The sequence below is a fragment of the Lacerta agilis genome, chromosome 2 (genome assembly GCF_009819535.1).
Source record: "Lacerta agilis isolate rLacAgi1 chromosome 2, rLacAgi1.pri, whole genome shotgun sequence".
In the NCBI taxonomy this organism is placed as follows: domain Eukaryota; kingdom Metazoa; phylum Chordata; class Lepidosauria; order Squamata; family Lacertidae; genus Lacerta; species Lacerta agilis.
In genome coordinates, this window is record NC_046313.1 from 47,335,575 (window position 1) to 47,349,121 (window position 13,547).

A 13,547-nucleotide genomic window follows, 5' to 3' on the forward strand; every position below is an offset into this window, starting at 1 on the left:
TTGAAACCTTATAGGAAATCTTTCATCTCAGTAGAGATCTTCTCATGGAGGAAGCCCAGTAAGCTTCCAAGGAATGCCAAGTTACTCCAGAACAGTTTGAAAACCACTGCTCTGGGCTTAGAGGCGAAATGCCAGTGATGCAGAAATGCAGGTTCTCAACCCCTTCCTGTTAAGCTGGGTCTGACTCACAAAAAACAAAAGTAGTTTTGGGCTGCATTCACATATACCTTTAAAGCACATACTTTTTCCTCAAAGAATTCTGGGCACGGTAGTTTACCCCTCACAGAGTTACAATTGTCAGCAACCCTTAACAGACTACTGTGCCCAGAATTCTTTGAGGAGAAAAATGTTTGTAAAATATGCTTTAAAAAGCATTGTATGTACCCAACCTTGGTTCAATGCCAAATTCACCAGAACCAAAAATAGAGGTTTTATTGACTGAATTTACCAACCACATTTTACACACCCTGTAGCACTATCTCGTGCCACATGAATTTATGAATTTTGCACTTCTTTTCCCAGCTCAATGAAAGTGATTGCCTCCCCCTCAAAGCAGCTATTAGCATCCTGAACTTTAGCCAACCTAAACAGGTAGTGCATATATATATATATATATATATATATATATATATATATATATATATATATGGTGGGGTGGGGATTATTCCCCACCCGCACATGAAGATTCAGAAACAAAAGAGGAAATAACTGTTGTCCAAGAGGCACAAAGCAAAATGGAGAAGCCATCCTCTTCTTTCAGAGCTGATTGTCCCACAGAATCATTGTGTTCTGGGTCTTGCAGAGGGGATAATAGAGAGGCTTCCCAAGGAGAGAATACAAGCCTTTGGTTCTTCCCATGGAATTCTCATCTCTCAGCAGAAATCAGCCAGCAGGAAGGCTACTGGAAACACACATTTCCACAGGAAACACAGGGCAATTCCTGTCCAGCTACAGCGTGGCCAAATATCACTATTCACATTGCCTGGAGGCTTAAGAGCTACAGGTGCCTGCTGCTCTGACATACATAGACCCACTCCATGTGGCACTTGTTAGGTACCCCCACCCCACCTCCTGGGGGTTCTTGTTATGGAATTTATTCAGTGGCTTCCTTAAAGGTAAATGTGCTACAGCTGCCTTAGAAGATTTGGAACACTAAAAAGTCGAGGTGGGGACATTTCAATCTTCAGAAGCCTGCCATTTCACCTGCCCTGCACAGTGAGCTATCACAAATATTGAGAATGTTCGAGTGAATCCATAGGGCTCAAATAAATCAAAGAACACAATAGTCAGGTCTTGCTAGCTATTGTTTAATGCCTATTTTTCTCTGCTCCTCAAGGTCAGCTGGAGGACTCCTTCTCAATGGAACGCTCCACCAGAGGGAGTCACGTACCTCTAGCAATAAAAGGACAAAGTACAGCAGCATTATGAAGAATGACTATGGGACACGCAGCAGACGTGATGCGGGTGACCGAGGAGCTGCTGTGGAGGACAGCAGATGCCGGAAGCATGAAACAAGGGTAAGGTACAAGAAAAAAGAAAAACTACTTTAGTTTGGCAATGGGGGAGTGTAGTTTCTCTTTCTCTCTTTGGTTGCTTATATCAGGTGTGGGGAAGCTGTAGCTCTCCAGGTATCACTGGACTCCAACTTGCATCAGCCCCAGCCCAACTGGCCAATGGTCAAGGAAGATGGGAGTGATAGCCCAACGACATCCAGAGAACCAGAGAATCCCCACTCCTGGTTTATATAAAGAAGGCACAATGGCATGTGGGTTCCACCTGTGAAAATGCAGAGTCTACATATGGCACATCCTCAGCTCACTTTATAGGGCCAAACCAAATGAGTTGTGGGAGATCAATGAAAAGGCTGTTGTTGTTGTTGTTGTTGTTAAAAAAACATAAAAACTACTCATTGATGTGGGCAGACGCAATTTGGATCAGAACTGTGGCACTGGGGGAATAGGGTTTGATCTACTCCTGCCCCATCCCAATGCTGATTCCCTGGAGTTAGATTGCTCATTCCTCCAAAGCTGCTATTTACTTCATAAGGAAAAACACACACATTGTTATGTACTGAGCTGAATCCTAGAACAATAGGATCCAGAATGCAGCAGTCTGATTGATCCACAGGAGCCACCCAATCCAGCTCCAGGTGGAAGTGAATCAGCAACCTGATTGGCCTACAGAGCAGCCCGGAATTAGCCAATCACGCGGGGTCCATTGTGTAAATAATGTATATATAGCAGACGTTTTGGGGAAAGTTTCATTCATTGCTACTACGAGCTGAATAAAGAGCATGAAATTCACACTCGACTCCGAGTATATTTCACATATGCTCTTTGGTGTATTTATTGCAACTGCTGTCCAGTAGCAGCTGGGGAAGATCTTAATCGCCCCTAAACCAACATCTCCTTCCATGCTAAGAGAAAGTCTTCAAGTCATTTTTCATTAATAAGTACAAGATGACACAGCCTTAACTTAACTTTTTTGCCTCTTTAGAAACCCTTCAGATCCTGCCGGCAGGGACATTTTTAAAAAGGGGGCAAGAAACAGGCCCTGCTGGCTATACAACTTGTGGCTGTCGCTACTGGAGTCAAATCAACCGGGACAATTTTTGTGGTCCACCTTTGTCATTCCCTCACACTGAAACAGAGGGGCCCTGCACAAACAAAAGCATGTACAGGCATGTCAGCGGCCAGGGACGTGCCACAATACAGCAGGCGGAGATGTGTAATGTACCTTAAGGTTGCCTCAGCCTGAGGAATCACAAAAGAACAAATAAAGGAAGAAAAGGAGTCAGCCTGATGGGCAGGGGTGAGAGATGGCAGCAAGGGCTTTCTGACCTGCAGGGGGCTGCAGCTTCTGCAAGATATTTGAGACGGCTGTTTTCTTCTCCATTGTGGTGGAGCTCAAGTATTCGTGGTCCAAAAGCTTGAGCAGTATGTTAAGCTCAGGGAGGAGCTGATCCAAAACTGTGGGCAGAAAAGGAGAGAATTGAATTAGGGTAGGGGCCACCAGCTCAGCACCCATGGGCCCCAGCGTGCCCACCAGTTCCACCTATGGCACCCGGAAAAGATCTCAGTAATTACGCACTAAAAAATCCACCAAGCACAAGAGGCAGTTTGCTCTTTTTCTTTTTCTGCTCCCTTAGACGTCGCAGTAATTTTGGGTTATGCTACCATTTTGTGACTAGTAACCGCGGCACACTCTCAAAATTCCAAAGGTGCCCAGTGGCCTTGAAGGGTTGGTGAACTCAAAGTTAGATTCCTGCTGCTTCCATCAGCACAGTACGGAATATAAAAGATGGGCCAGATCAAGTGTACCAGGATGAGCAGGGAGAGAGTGAAGCAACAAATTGCATGGTACTTGGGAAGAGAATTGTCAGTTCCTCATGGCCTGGAGAAGAGCCTGCCTATACCCTTTAACACAGAGAGAGGCTACAATCAAAGCACTTCCTACTCCATTTCCACAGGGCGTTCTCTCATTCTCTTTCCCTTCTCCCACCTGCTTCAGTCAATCTTATTCTGATTTTGCCCTGTGGCAGGCAGGGAGGTGGTACCTGGGTTGCTGGATGAACAGAGCATGAGGTGCAGCCATTGCAGCTTTACTCTGCTCATATCAAAATATAGGTACTATCTCCAGAAAAGGATCTTATATCAAATATAAACAATGGTGGACAGGGGGGAACAAGATCAGAGGTGGACCTTTTTTTTAAAAAAGCAACTGAACATACACAGCAGTTAAATGTTTCGAAAGACTGGTCTGATAGAGATCTCCAACCCTCCGATTTTCAGAGGTCCTCCACCCAATATTAGCTTAAGTCAACACTCTGGCCTATGTTAGGTGACCACAAGTATTAGTACCTTTACTACCATTAGTACCATTAATGTAGTAATGTTTGGCGAGGCAGGGATATTATTTTATTCTGATGAATTATGTGGCTATCACCTCAAGGTAGGTGCATATGAAAAGGTATCTCAGGTCTCCCTATTTTCATGGAAAGGACACTCCAATACACACTGAGGTAAAATGCCTCACCAGAGCAGTCACCGCAGCCTGAGAGCACTGCTTCTGCATGCTCTGTACAAACTAGCTCTCCTCGAGGATCGCATTTGTGTGATCCAATCTCAAGAGCCAGCCCCTGAATGTAGGATGGGGGAAAGCAATCTCCCAAAGATAATTCTGCAAGACTGCCAAGCTCCACGCAGTGGCACATTTTCTTGTGCTGCCCTCTTCCCTGCTCTGACAACTTGCACCCTTTAATTATTGTGTTCCTTTTAAAAGGCTCTTCCAAATAATGTCCCATGGCTCAATGATGACAGACTATGCACTCAGCCAGGGCTCACTTGCCCTTTTCAACATCCCGTGGGAACAACATGCAAACTACAGCACACAACATAGTTAACCCAAAATTAAACAGCACCATTTTATAAAGGTTTAGCAGTGGCGGGGGAGGGAAGCAGTCTCATACAAGGAATAACACAAGGCTACAATTAAATTTCTTAAACAGCTGAGCTTGTTTTAACTTGACACCCAGCTGCACACCAGAGAAGTCACCTCACCCTCAGAAAGTGATATGAAGTGGTTCTCTCCCATCATAGTTAAGAAATACCTTTCCACTTTTAAAAGTCAGCCTTTTGATGGGGAATCGGTTTGTTTGGAAGGGTTGCTGATGAATTCAGAGAAAACGGTCGCCATCTGCAATACAGACTGCAACTGCTTTGAAAAGGAGGGGTTTGTATACAGTGTACTCTGCCTGAGTCAAGAAAACCAATGGCTTGCATAAAATGTACCAATCAAGCAGACTATTTGCTTCTGCCAATCATAAAGAATCAAGGGGTTGGAGGCCACTAAAGCCCGTCAGTGGAAATCTTGGCATCTCAAGCCTAACTTTGCAATTCCAAAGGGCCATAAACTTAAACATAAAAATAAAACAGAGATTCCCAGGATGCTGAACTCTGCCACCAGGAGCACATTCCACATTCACTGAGTAATAACAGGATTGTGGGTTCTCCTTTCCATTGCAGGTTCCTATATGTGACTCCTCAAAGCTCCAAATGCTGCATGGAACACAAGCAGGTGGTAAGAATGATGGTAATAACAGACATTTGGATAGCACCAAAAACCTTCATTTGCAACATCTATTTGTAATCCTTAAAAGAACTCTGAAAGGTAAGTTATTATTCGCCTTGTTGCAGAAGGGTGGGGTGAGGAAGTAAGCTGAGATCAAGTTGCTTGCTTGTGAGTGCAGAGCAGAGATTCAAACCTGGGAGTTCCTGATTTATAGCTAAGTCTGTTTACCACTGCACTGCATCACTACCCCAGGGAAGAAGCTACGAAGGAAGGAGCTGGGTAATTTCTCCAGAGCACAATCTCTGATGCCAACATGGCGCTCTTCTCAGTGGCTTCTGTCTCCTCACATCCCCAACACTATTCAGACGGATGGTATTACATATATTATCTACTGCAATGCAATCTACTAAGCAGCTGGCTCGTTGCCTAATGAACTCTTGATGCATTACGAGGCCCTCCACTTCTGAATATTTGAATAGCTCGGCAGCAAGATACTCATCTGCTTCTTTGAGATTATTTGAACAGCACCATGCACTGTCCAGATGCTTGTTATACCAAACGCTTCACAAATTAGCTAAATAGAATCCTAGCAAACTCACTGAAGACAAGTACGCAGCAAAATGAGTCCAGAAGGGAAGAAATGCCAGAGTCAGGAGAGGCAGCATAATTTTTCAGGGATATAGTACTGGTTTCAGAGACACTTGTTTTATTATTCTAAGGGGAGAGTCTTACAGCAGTCAAACACTGGCCTGCGTTTATGCAAGTTCTCATGTATAACACACTTCCAGCTTGCACATTCCATCCCACTGTTATTTTCTTAATGCAGAAAATCGATGCTAATCTTGATATGCTTTTTTGCCATTTTAATTTAAAAAGCAATCCATGGCTGTTATGCTGACCCTTCTCCGCTTAAATAAAACCTTCATTTAAAAAAGACGCTCTCACAGACATCTTCATCAAGGGTTTATCCACACTTCCTCTTGTCCCGCTGCTTCCCTCCTAGGAAAACTGGTCTTTAGTGCTCATTTGGAGCAAGGGCAATTGCCATTTGCTCCGATCTATCGCTAAAGAGTGGGTTTTCCCTTGGAAAGGAGCAGGGCAAGTGGAAAACCACATTCTAGGCACAGCACTGCTCTCTTTTGTTCTTGTTGCCCCAGGCATTAAGGCAATGATACATTCAGTATTCTTAGAACAGGTGGGCTGATGCAGCCTTAAGACTCAAGCATCACACACTATTCCACATGAGAGATCTTCAAGGAGGCAACTGTTTGCTGACTGCCAGAGAATAAAGAAAAAGGCAGACGTATGTCCTCTTTTTTTTCTTTTTCTTTTTACAAAAAGGAAAAGAAAACAGGGTGCGTATCCCACCTTATGGGATTGCAACATGCATTTTATGAAGCAAGAATTGTTACAAAGTTGGGGTCTCACTCAGCCAAAATGAAGTGCTTCATCCTTTCAAGTCCCATTGATTCCAACATGGGAGAGAGCCACAAACATGCTTAACATGAGTGGGGTTTAATGGGACTTAGAAGTGCTTGATTTAGGCTGAGTGGAAGTGGGAGCATTACACTTTCTTGTAATAATTCATTCCTCATCCCTGGACCACTCTATCGAGCCTTTATTTCTATCCAGCACAGGATAGCACAGGCTAGGAGGTGCTTGGGATTTAGTTAAAAAGAAGAACAAGAGAGAACTGCATCAAGCCATTAGGCAAGATCACTCACTCAGGTTTCTCTAAAATCTTCCAGCCTCAAGGCCCACAAAGTACAGAGCGAACCCTTTGGAGTTGGCTATATCCTTATAATCTATCTTTATCTCTTTCTTCAGTGTCATTACGAGGATACTGGAAGTGCACAGCCCCAAGGCTTCCTGTAAGCCAAGATTCATAATTTATAACATGCATTTGCCATAAAGAGGATGTGATGCGGTCCTAATTGCAACCAAGGGCCTAGTGAGTGTCCCAGGGGACAACAGAAGGCATTGTTCTACCATGGGGGGGGAGGGGACAGGGTTAGTATGTGTTATGGGCTGGAGAGCATCTCCAAACACTCTGAGATACATTGTGGCCACAAGTCAGGGATAAGCAGTTGCCACAGAACTCCCTGGGCACATCCCAAAAACTGTCTGGATACACAAGCCTCCTCTTTATACTTGAGGGCACTTTGCAATACAGAAGCCAGTTTCATGAGGAAAGCCTTGGCCTTACCCAGATATCCAGTCATTCAAGTCTAAGCAACGCACCGCTGCTCCTATGTGCAAAACCGTCCAAGTGAGAATTTGGTAAGTAGCACAGATGACAGTCCTCTAATTGAATTCCTTTGTTGAAGTTCAGTTTGAAGACAAAGAACTAGAAGTAGGGAAATCAAGGGCCTTGAAGTTGGCCATCAATAGTTAGCAGCTGGGCAGCTGACTGAGCAGCCAAATGAGTCACCGCCTTCCCCTCAATGGAGAAATGTATTGTATTTCAATTTTAAGTTACAGTAATTTATTTCTACACTTGCATCTATAGAAATAAGTTAGCAAATGCAATTTTTGTGCAAATCAGAGTCCTCCTTTGTCCTCATTTTTGGATGATGGATTTTGTTTATTTCCTTTTTTTGCAATGGGAATGTGGCCAGTCAGCTTGCAGCTGGAAGCTGAACAGAGCTTGACTCCAGACCCTGGCAGCCAACTGCCTAGGAAGAGGTCCTTAATCTCAATGCTATAGTTAGCAAACAGAGTGTCAGGATCTTCCCCAGTACTGCTCATGAGTAACGACAGAGCCTCTTTTAAAAACTAAGGCTATTTATTAAGCATTGCTATTTACAAGCGGAGATAGTAAAAAACATGACCGTTCAATCACTATCAGCGGTCTCACCCATTCCCTTGCTGCTCCTTGGAGATGGGAGACTATAAACGCAACTTTCCCTGCATCGGTGGCAAACTCCCCTTTTTGCATTTCCAGGGCATAGCTAACCTCAGTCTTAAAGCCCAAGTAATCTCTGGGATCGCCAGTAAACTTCGTGACTAGGGCAGGTACCTTTCTGCTGAAAGGAAGTGGGGCTTCACCTCTGCTTCCCAACCTCCTCTCTTCCAAACGTACCGGTACTTCCATTTCCCTTAAGTCTTCTTCCAGCTTGGCATCCCTCTGCATCAGCTGTTCCATCCTCAGGCGCATCTCCGACACAGAGATTCTGCATCAGTAACAAGCATGAGCCACATAAGCTTTGCCGTGAGTCACAATCAGACTCGGGTAGCTTCACCACAAAGCTCCAGGTTTTTACAAGGCAAATTCTTGCCGCAGGGAGCAAGCTCTCAGCAGCATTGGCCGCAAGGTGAATTCCAAAGTGCTGACTGATGGGGATGGCAAGTAAGGTGGGTTGTTCAGACATACAGTGCACATTTCCATACAAACATCAGGAGAACAAAAGAACTTCAGTCCTCTTGTGAATATATGTCTTGTGAGCGGCAAGTGAACCCACACCCTGCAAAACTATTCACCCATGTTGCGCTGCATAGCTTTCCATTATCCTCAAGTAGGGCACAATGCAGGCCTTTTCATAATGGAGCCCACGTGTATTTCCCAGAGTGTGGACTGTCTGGGGAGGTAAAAACAGACCCTGAAACACATTTGGGGGAACAGCAACCCCTATGAAACAGGTGGACTCATTTTGCTCAAGGACAATGCACATGCCTCCCTCTCTTTTGGTCTGCCCCCCCTTTCATTATTTTAGCACATATTTTTGTGTAATCCCAAATAGTCAAGAGCCTTTCCCATCTCATTCCTGAGCAAGGTCTAAAACAGAAAGCCTTGATGGAATTTGGGATCGCAAGCTACTAAATGCTAGGGGTGGTATTCTACTAAGGCGTTCTGTCAGTGCAACCATTTCTGCTTCCACAATGGGACTGTTCCCCCTCCTCACGCTGCACCCACCCCAAAGGTGCTCCAGAGTAATAGGAGAACCCCTGGAACAGATTTAGGGGGCACATGGGGGAGAGGAGGACAGAAGGAGACTCTTCCATTATGTGCTGTTGGAACGTTCACCATAGTACTATGTTGGATTCCACCCTACATGCTAAAAGGGAATCATTTATTATTACTCAGTATTCCCCCCCACACACACCTCTATGCTAGGCTATATCTAAACCCCCACTGGCTTCATATGCACATCTGAATGACCTTTCCCACATGAGTGGCCCTGTCTACATAGTCCACATTCTCATGTGCTCCCTTTGAGCATGGGATTCTACCATGTGGAAGTAGCTCTTTCTCTGTGTGTGTGTATGTATGTGTGTGCGCGTGCAGGCACACACACACACGTGCATGAAGAGGGTCTAAGCTAGAAGGTTATTTAAAGGACAAAGCACCATAGCTCAATACTGGATAGTCCTAGGAAAACTGAGTATATACCGAGGTACCCCTCAGTTTCCGTCTTGTCCCCCAGCTCACAATTTGTATCCACAAATTCTAGTTCTCCCGTTGCTGGGAACAGGTTCCTAATCCCAGTTCACAGCATGTTCAGGATGCAACCATCACAAGCCTTTTCCTGCCACCTCCGCTGATGCGCTTTTATCTTCGCAAGCCTTCTGTTTCCTCCTCCTCGGCGTGGCCAATCTAAATATGAGATTTTCAGCTTAGGTGGATACAAAGCAAAGGGATGTGGGCAGCTCCAGTGTGGGGTTTCACCTAGTGTCACCAACACTGGGTTTCAGGAATACTGGAATGAGAAGCAGGTGGGGAGAAGGAAAGGGGTATGAGTGGAGAACACCAGAATCTGGCTGGTCAGGGTGCAGGGTTAACAGAAAAAAGTGCACCTAATGTGCATGGCTATAAGCTCTCATTGCCAAGCAGTACCACCAGTGCATGAGATCAGCACTGAACATACCCCACAAGCTGTACATTGGAGTGACCTGCACATACACATGCATAGTTCCTGCAGAAGGGTCCATAAGAACAAAGGTCTATTCAACACATATACTATAAACCCACAGTAAAGGCTGACATCATTTATTAATCTTTTTCATCTCCCAACCAAGTTCTTGCAGGTAACCACCAACATAAACTATTCAACCTTGATCTGGGTTAGAAATTATGCGCTTTAAATGCAGCAATATTTAGCACCTATTCTGCCTTTGGAATGTTCAGAGAACTTCATATACATTATATCAATTAACACAAAAAATAATGTTTTTAAGGGCTTTTCCATGTTTACTGAAGCTCCAAAATGCTAATAAATTGCAGCCTCACCCTTAACAGACATTTTATTTAGGCAATATGAATGTGTTCACCACTACACTGCAGCTGGATGGCGGTTGGGAGCAGATTGATTTGCTTCTGTAAATGCTAGATACTTAAACACACCCAACTGGGTCATGTGGCAACCCCCTCAAATAGTCACTCAGCCATGAAGCTCACTGGGTGATCGTGGGCCAGTCACCACCTCTCAGTCTAATCTGCCTCACATGGTTGTTGCGAGGATAAAATAAGGAGGGAGAAAACCTTGATATCCTTAGAAGAAAATAGGGATATAAATGGAATAAGATAAACTTTTATGCCTGTCAACTTCTCTCCCCCCCCTTCCCAATTTATTTTCTGCCCCCTTAAAGGTAAAGGGACCCCTGACCATTAGGTCCAGTCTTGTCCGACTCTGGGGTTGCGGCGCTCATCTCACGTTAATGGCCAAGGGAGCTGGCGTACAGCTTCCGGGTCATGTGGCCAGCATGACTAAGCCACTTCTGGCGAACCAGAGCAGCGCACAGAAACGCTGTTTACCTTCCCGCCAGAGCGGTACCTATTTATCTGCTTGCACTTTGATGTGCTTTTGAACTGCTAGGTGGGCAGGAGCAGGGACCGAGCAACGGGAGCTCACCCCGTCGCGGGGATTTGAACCGCCGACCTTCTGATCGGCAAGCCCTAGGCTCTGTGGTTTAACCCACAGCGCCACCCGCGTCCCTTACAGTGCCACAAAATGTCACTTCACAACACTCCACTCTCCGTGTGTCGCTTTTGCTCTGCATTCTCAGAACAGGTTCACAATGAGCATGTGTTGGGCACATTCCCCAACACTGGCTACAAAAATATCGTTCAGAAAAATGAACAAACATTTTAAACAGTTCATAGGTCATGTCACTTACTAGGTGTCCCACTTGACCTAACACAACAAAATTTTCCCCAAAAGGCAGTACAAGCACAGAAATTTTCCTTCAAAAATCAACCCGGTAAAGCCAATGGAAGAAAAAATGCAACACTACTTGGTAATTTCCAAGAGTCACTTGTCAAGCATTTAGCTCATTCAAAACAAGCCATTTCTTATTCTATCTACCCCATATTCAGTATGAACCATCCTCAAAAGTATCTCTCCTACACTGCCAGGTTTCAAATCAATTTGTTAAACCTTTTTCTAACTATAATCCACAAAACCTACTGCACTCCCTCCTTCACCCACCAAATCCCTTTTCTGCCCAAGATAACATTTTTTTGTTATTCTTCATTAACATAAAATAAAAAATACAAACGAACAATAAATAATCAAAGTTACAAAACACAGGAGCAGTACAGGTGTCGTATTTTTCAAATAAATAGAGAGCAGATAGCGTAGAAAAAGAAAAGAAAAGCACATCATGAAAGCCAAATTTCACGATTTGATGGGGGATAGAGTGTTTGGTATATCTGAATTTTTGACACATAAGGAATTAAATCCCACAAGATGGTGCAGAAATGTTCAAGGTCTTCCTTACCTTTAAAAATGTGTTATTTGTGAATTATTTTCTCTGCAATAGTTAGAGTCCACATATTACTGTATTGCAATGAGAAATTTAAGTCCAGTAGCGTCTTCCATTTCTGGGCTAAAGAAAGGTAAAGGACCCCGGACGGTTTAGTTCAGTCAAAGGCGACTATGAGGTGTGTTGCTCATCTTGCTTCACGCTGAGGGAGCCGGCGCTTGTCCACAGACAGCTTTCCGGGTCATGTGGCCAACATGACTAAACTTCTGGCGCAACGGGACACTGTGATGAGTGCCAGAGTGTGCGGAAACGCCAAAGAAGTTCTCATTGCAGCCAGCGCCCATGGAAGTTCAGAAACTTGAGGCCGATTTCTCGTTTATAATGGCGGGCTGTGATGTAGCTGACTCACCCTCAACATAGGGCCACAACTCTGGCCCTATATTCAGAGGAAGGTGGATGGAATATACTGTATATATAAAAAGAGGGCTTACAGTGGTTCCCTGGGCTGTAATGTGAGTAGAGCTTCCTCCTGACTTTGCAACTGAAATGACAGCTGTACATACCAACAAACAGAACAACAGTTCTGCCATTCGCCTTGCCCCTCACCTCATGCGTCTAAGCGAGTTGCCTGGTCTTTTTTTAAAAAATAGCTACATGTATATTCATTCATTCATTCATTCATTCATTTGCTTCCTACTTAAAAAAAGGGAGGGTGAAATGGGAAAAAAACTCATCTGGGGATTGGGGGGGAGGTTGCTTTTAAAAATATTTATTTATTTATTTATTTGGTTTTTCAGATTAACATGTTATAGTCGCATATCCAACACAAAACATAAAAACCAGATTCCAAGGAATCTCTTGGACTTCCATCCTCCCCTTTGTGGGTCCTATTGTTAATCATTTCCTCCTGCATCTTTTATGATAATCTTTTACCTCTCCATTGTGTCCAAAATTCACCATTAATCTCCCAGTGATATTCCAATCCTACTAACGATTTTAACTGTTTACAATGGTTTTTAAGATAAGTTATAAATTTCCCCCATTCCTTATTAAAAATTTGGTCTTCCCGATTTCTGATTCTTCTAGTCATTTTAGCCATTTCGGCATAATCCAACAACTTGGTCTGCCAATCTTCTCTGGTATGGACTTTATCTTCTTTCCATCTCTGGGCCAATAACATCTGCGCAGCAGTGGTTGCATACATAAATAGTCTTTTCTGCTCCCTTGGGATTTAATTGGGGGAAGGTTTCAGTGTGACATCATGGGTGGCCAGTCAGGCAACCAGTGCCACACACACACACACACACACACACACCTGGTTTGTGCTGCATACTTGCAGAACACTTTTCTCCCCAGAAAAGAGATCCTGGAGAAGAAAGCTGTGTTTGGACTGAATGCAGTGAGGTCACTTTTGAAACAGCCATCCTGCTGTAAAGATGATGAACATCCTCACCCTCAATACTGTATTCCTTACAACTATCTGGCCCAGACTGAATGCAATGCTACACCTGGTACAGCCAACAAGGTGCCCTCCAAAGATTGTTGGATGACAGTTCCCATCATCCATGCCCATTTTGTATGCTGCCCATGGCAAGGAAGAGCACAATGTTAGCTATCCCTGTAGCTCAACAGGAGTGGGCCTGCTTCAGTCTTGGACAGTCCTCTGGTGCAGCCTCAAGAAGAAGGTTGTAAGCGTTGCTACTTCCAAACTGGAAACTTCAGCCTGTTTACTGAACCTAGGCCAGGGTCAGAAACCACAATTTGATCTTACCTTG

General features: G+C 44.3%; 1 protein-coding gene across 1 annotated transcript in view; it reads right to left on the reverse strand.

Moving 5' to 3' along the window:
* Window positions 1–13,547, reverse strand: part of AFAP1L1 (actin filament associated protein 1 like 1) — a 73,498-nt gene that overhangs the window by 23,794 nt on the left and 36,157 nt on the right. The window contains exon 2 of the mRNA XM_033139916.1: window positions 2,841–2,969. Within this exon, the coding sequence (XP_032995807.1) occupies window positions 2,841–2,969 (129 nt within the window). The remainder of the gene's footprint in view (window positions 1–2,840; window positions 2,970–13,547) is intronic.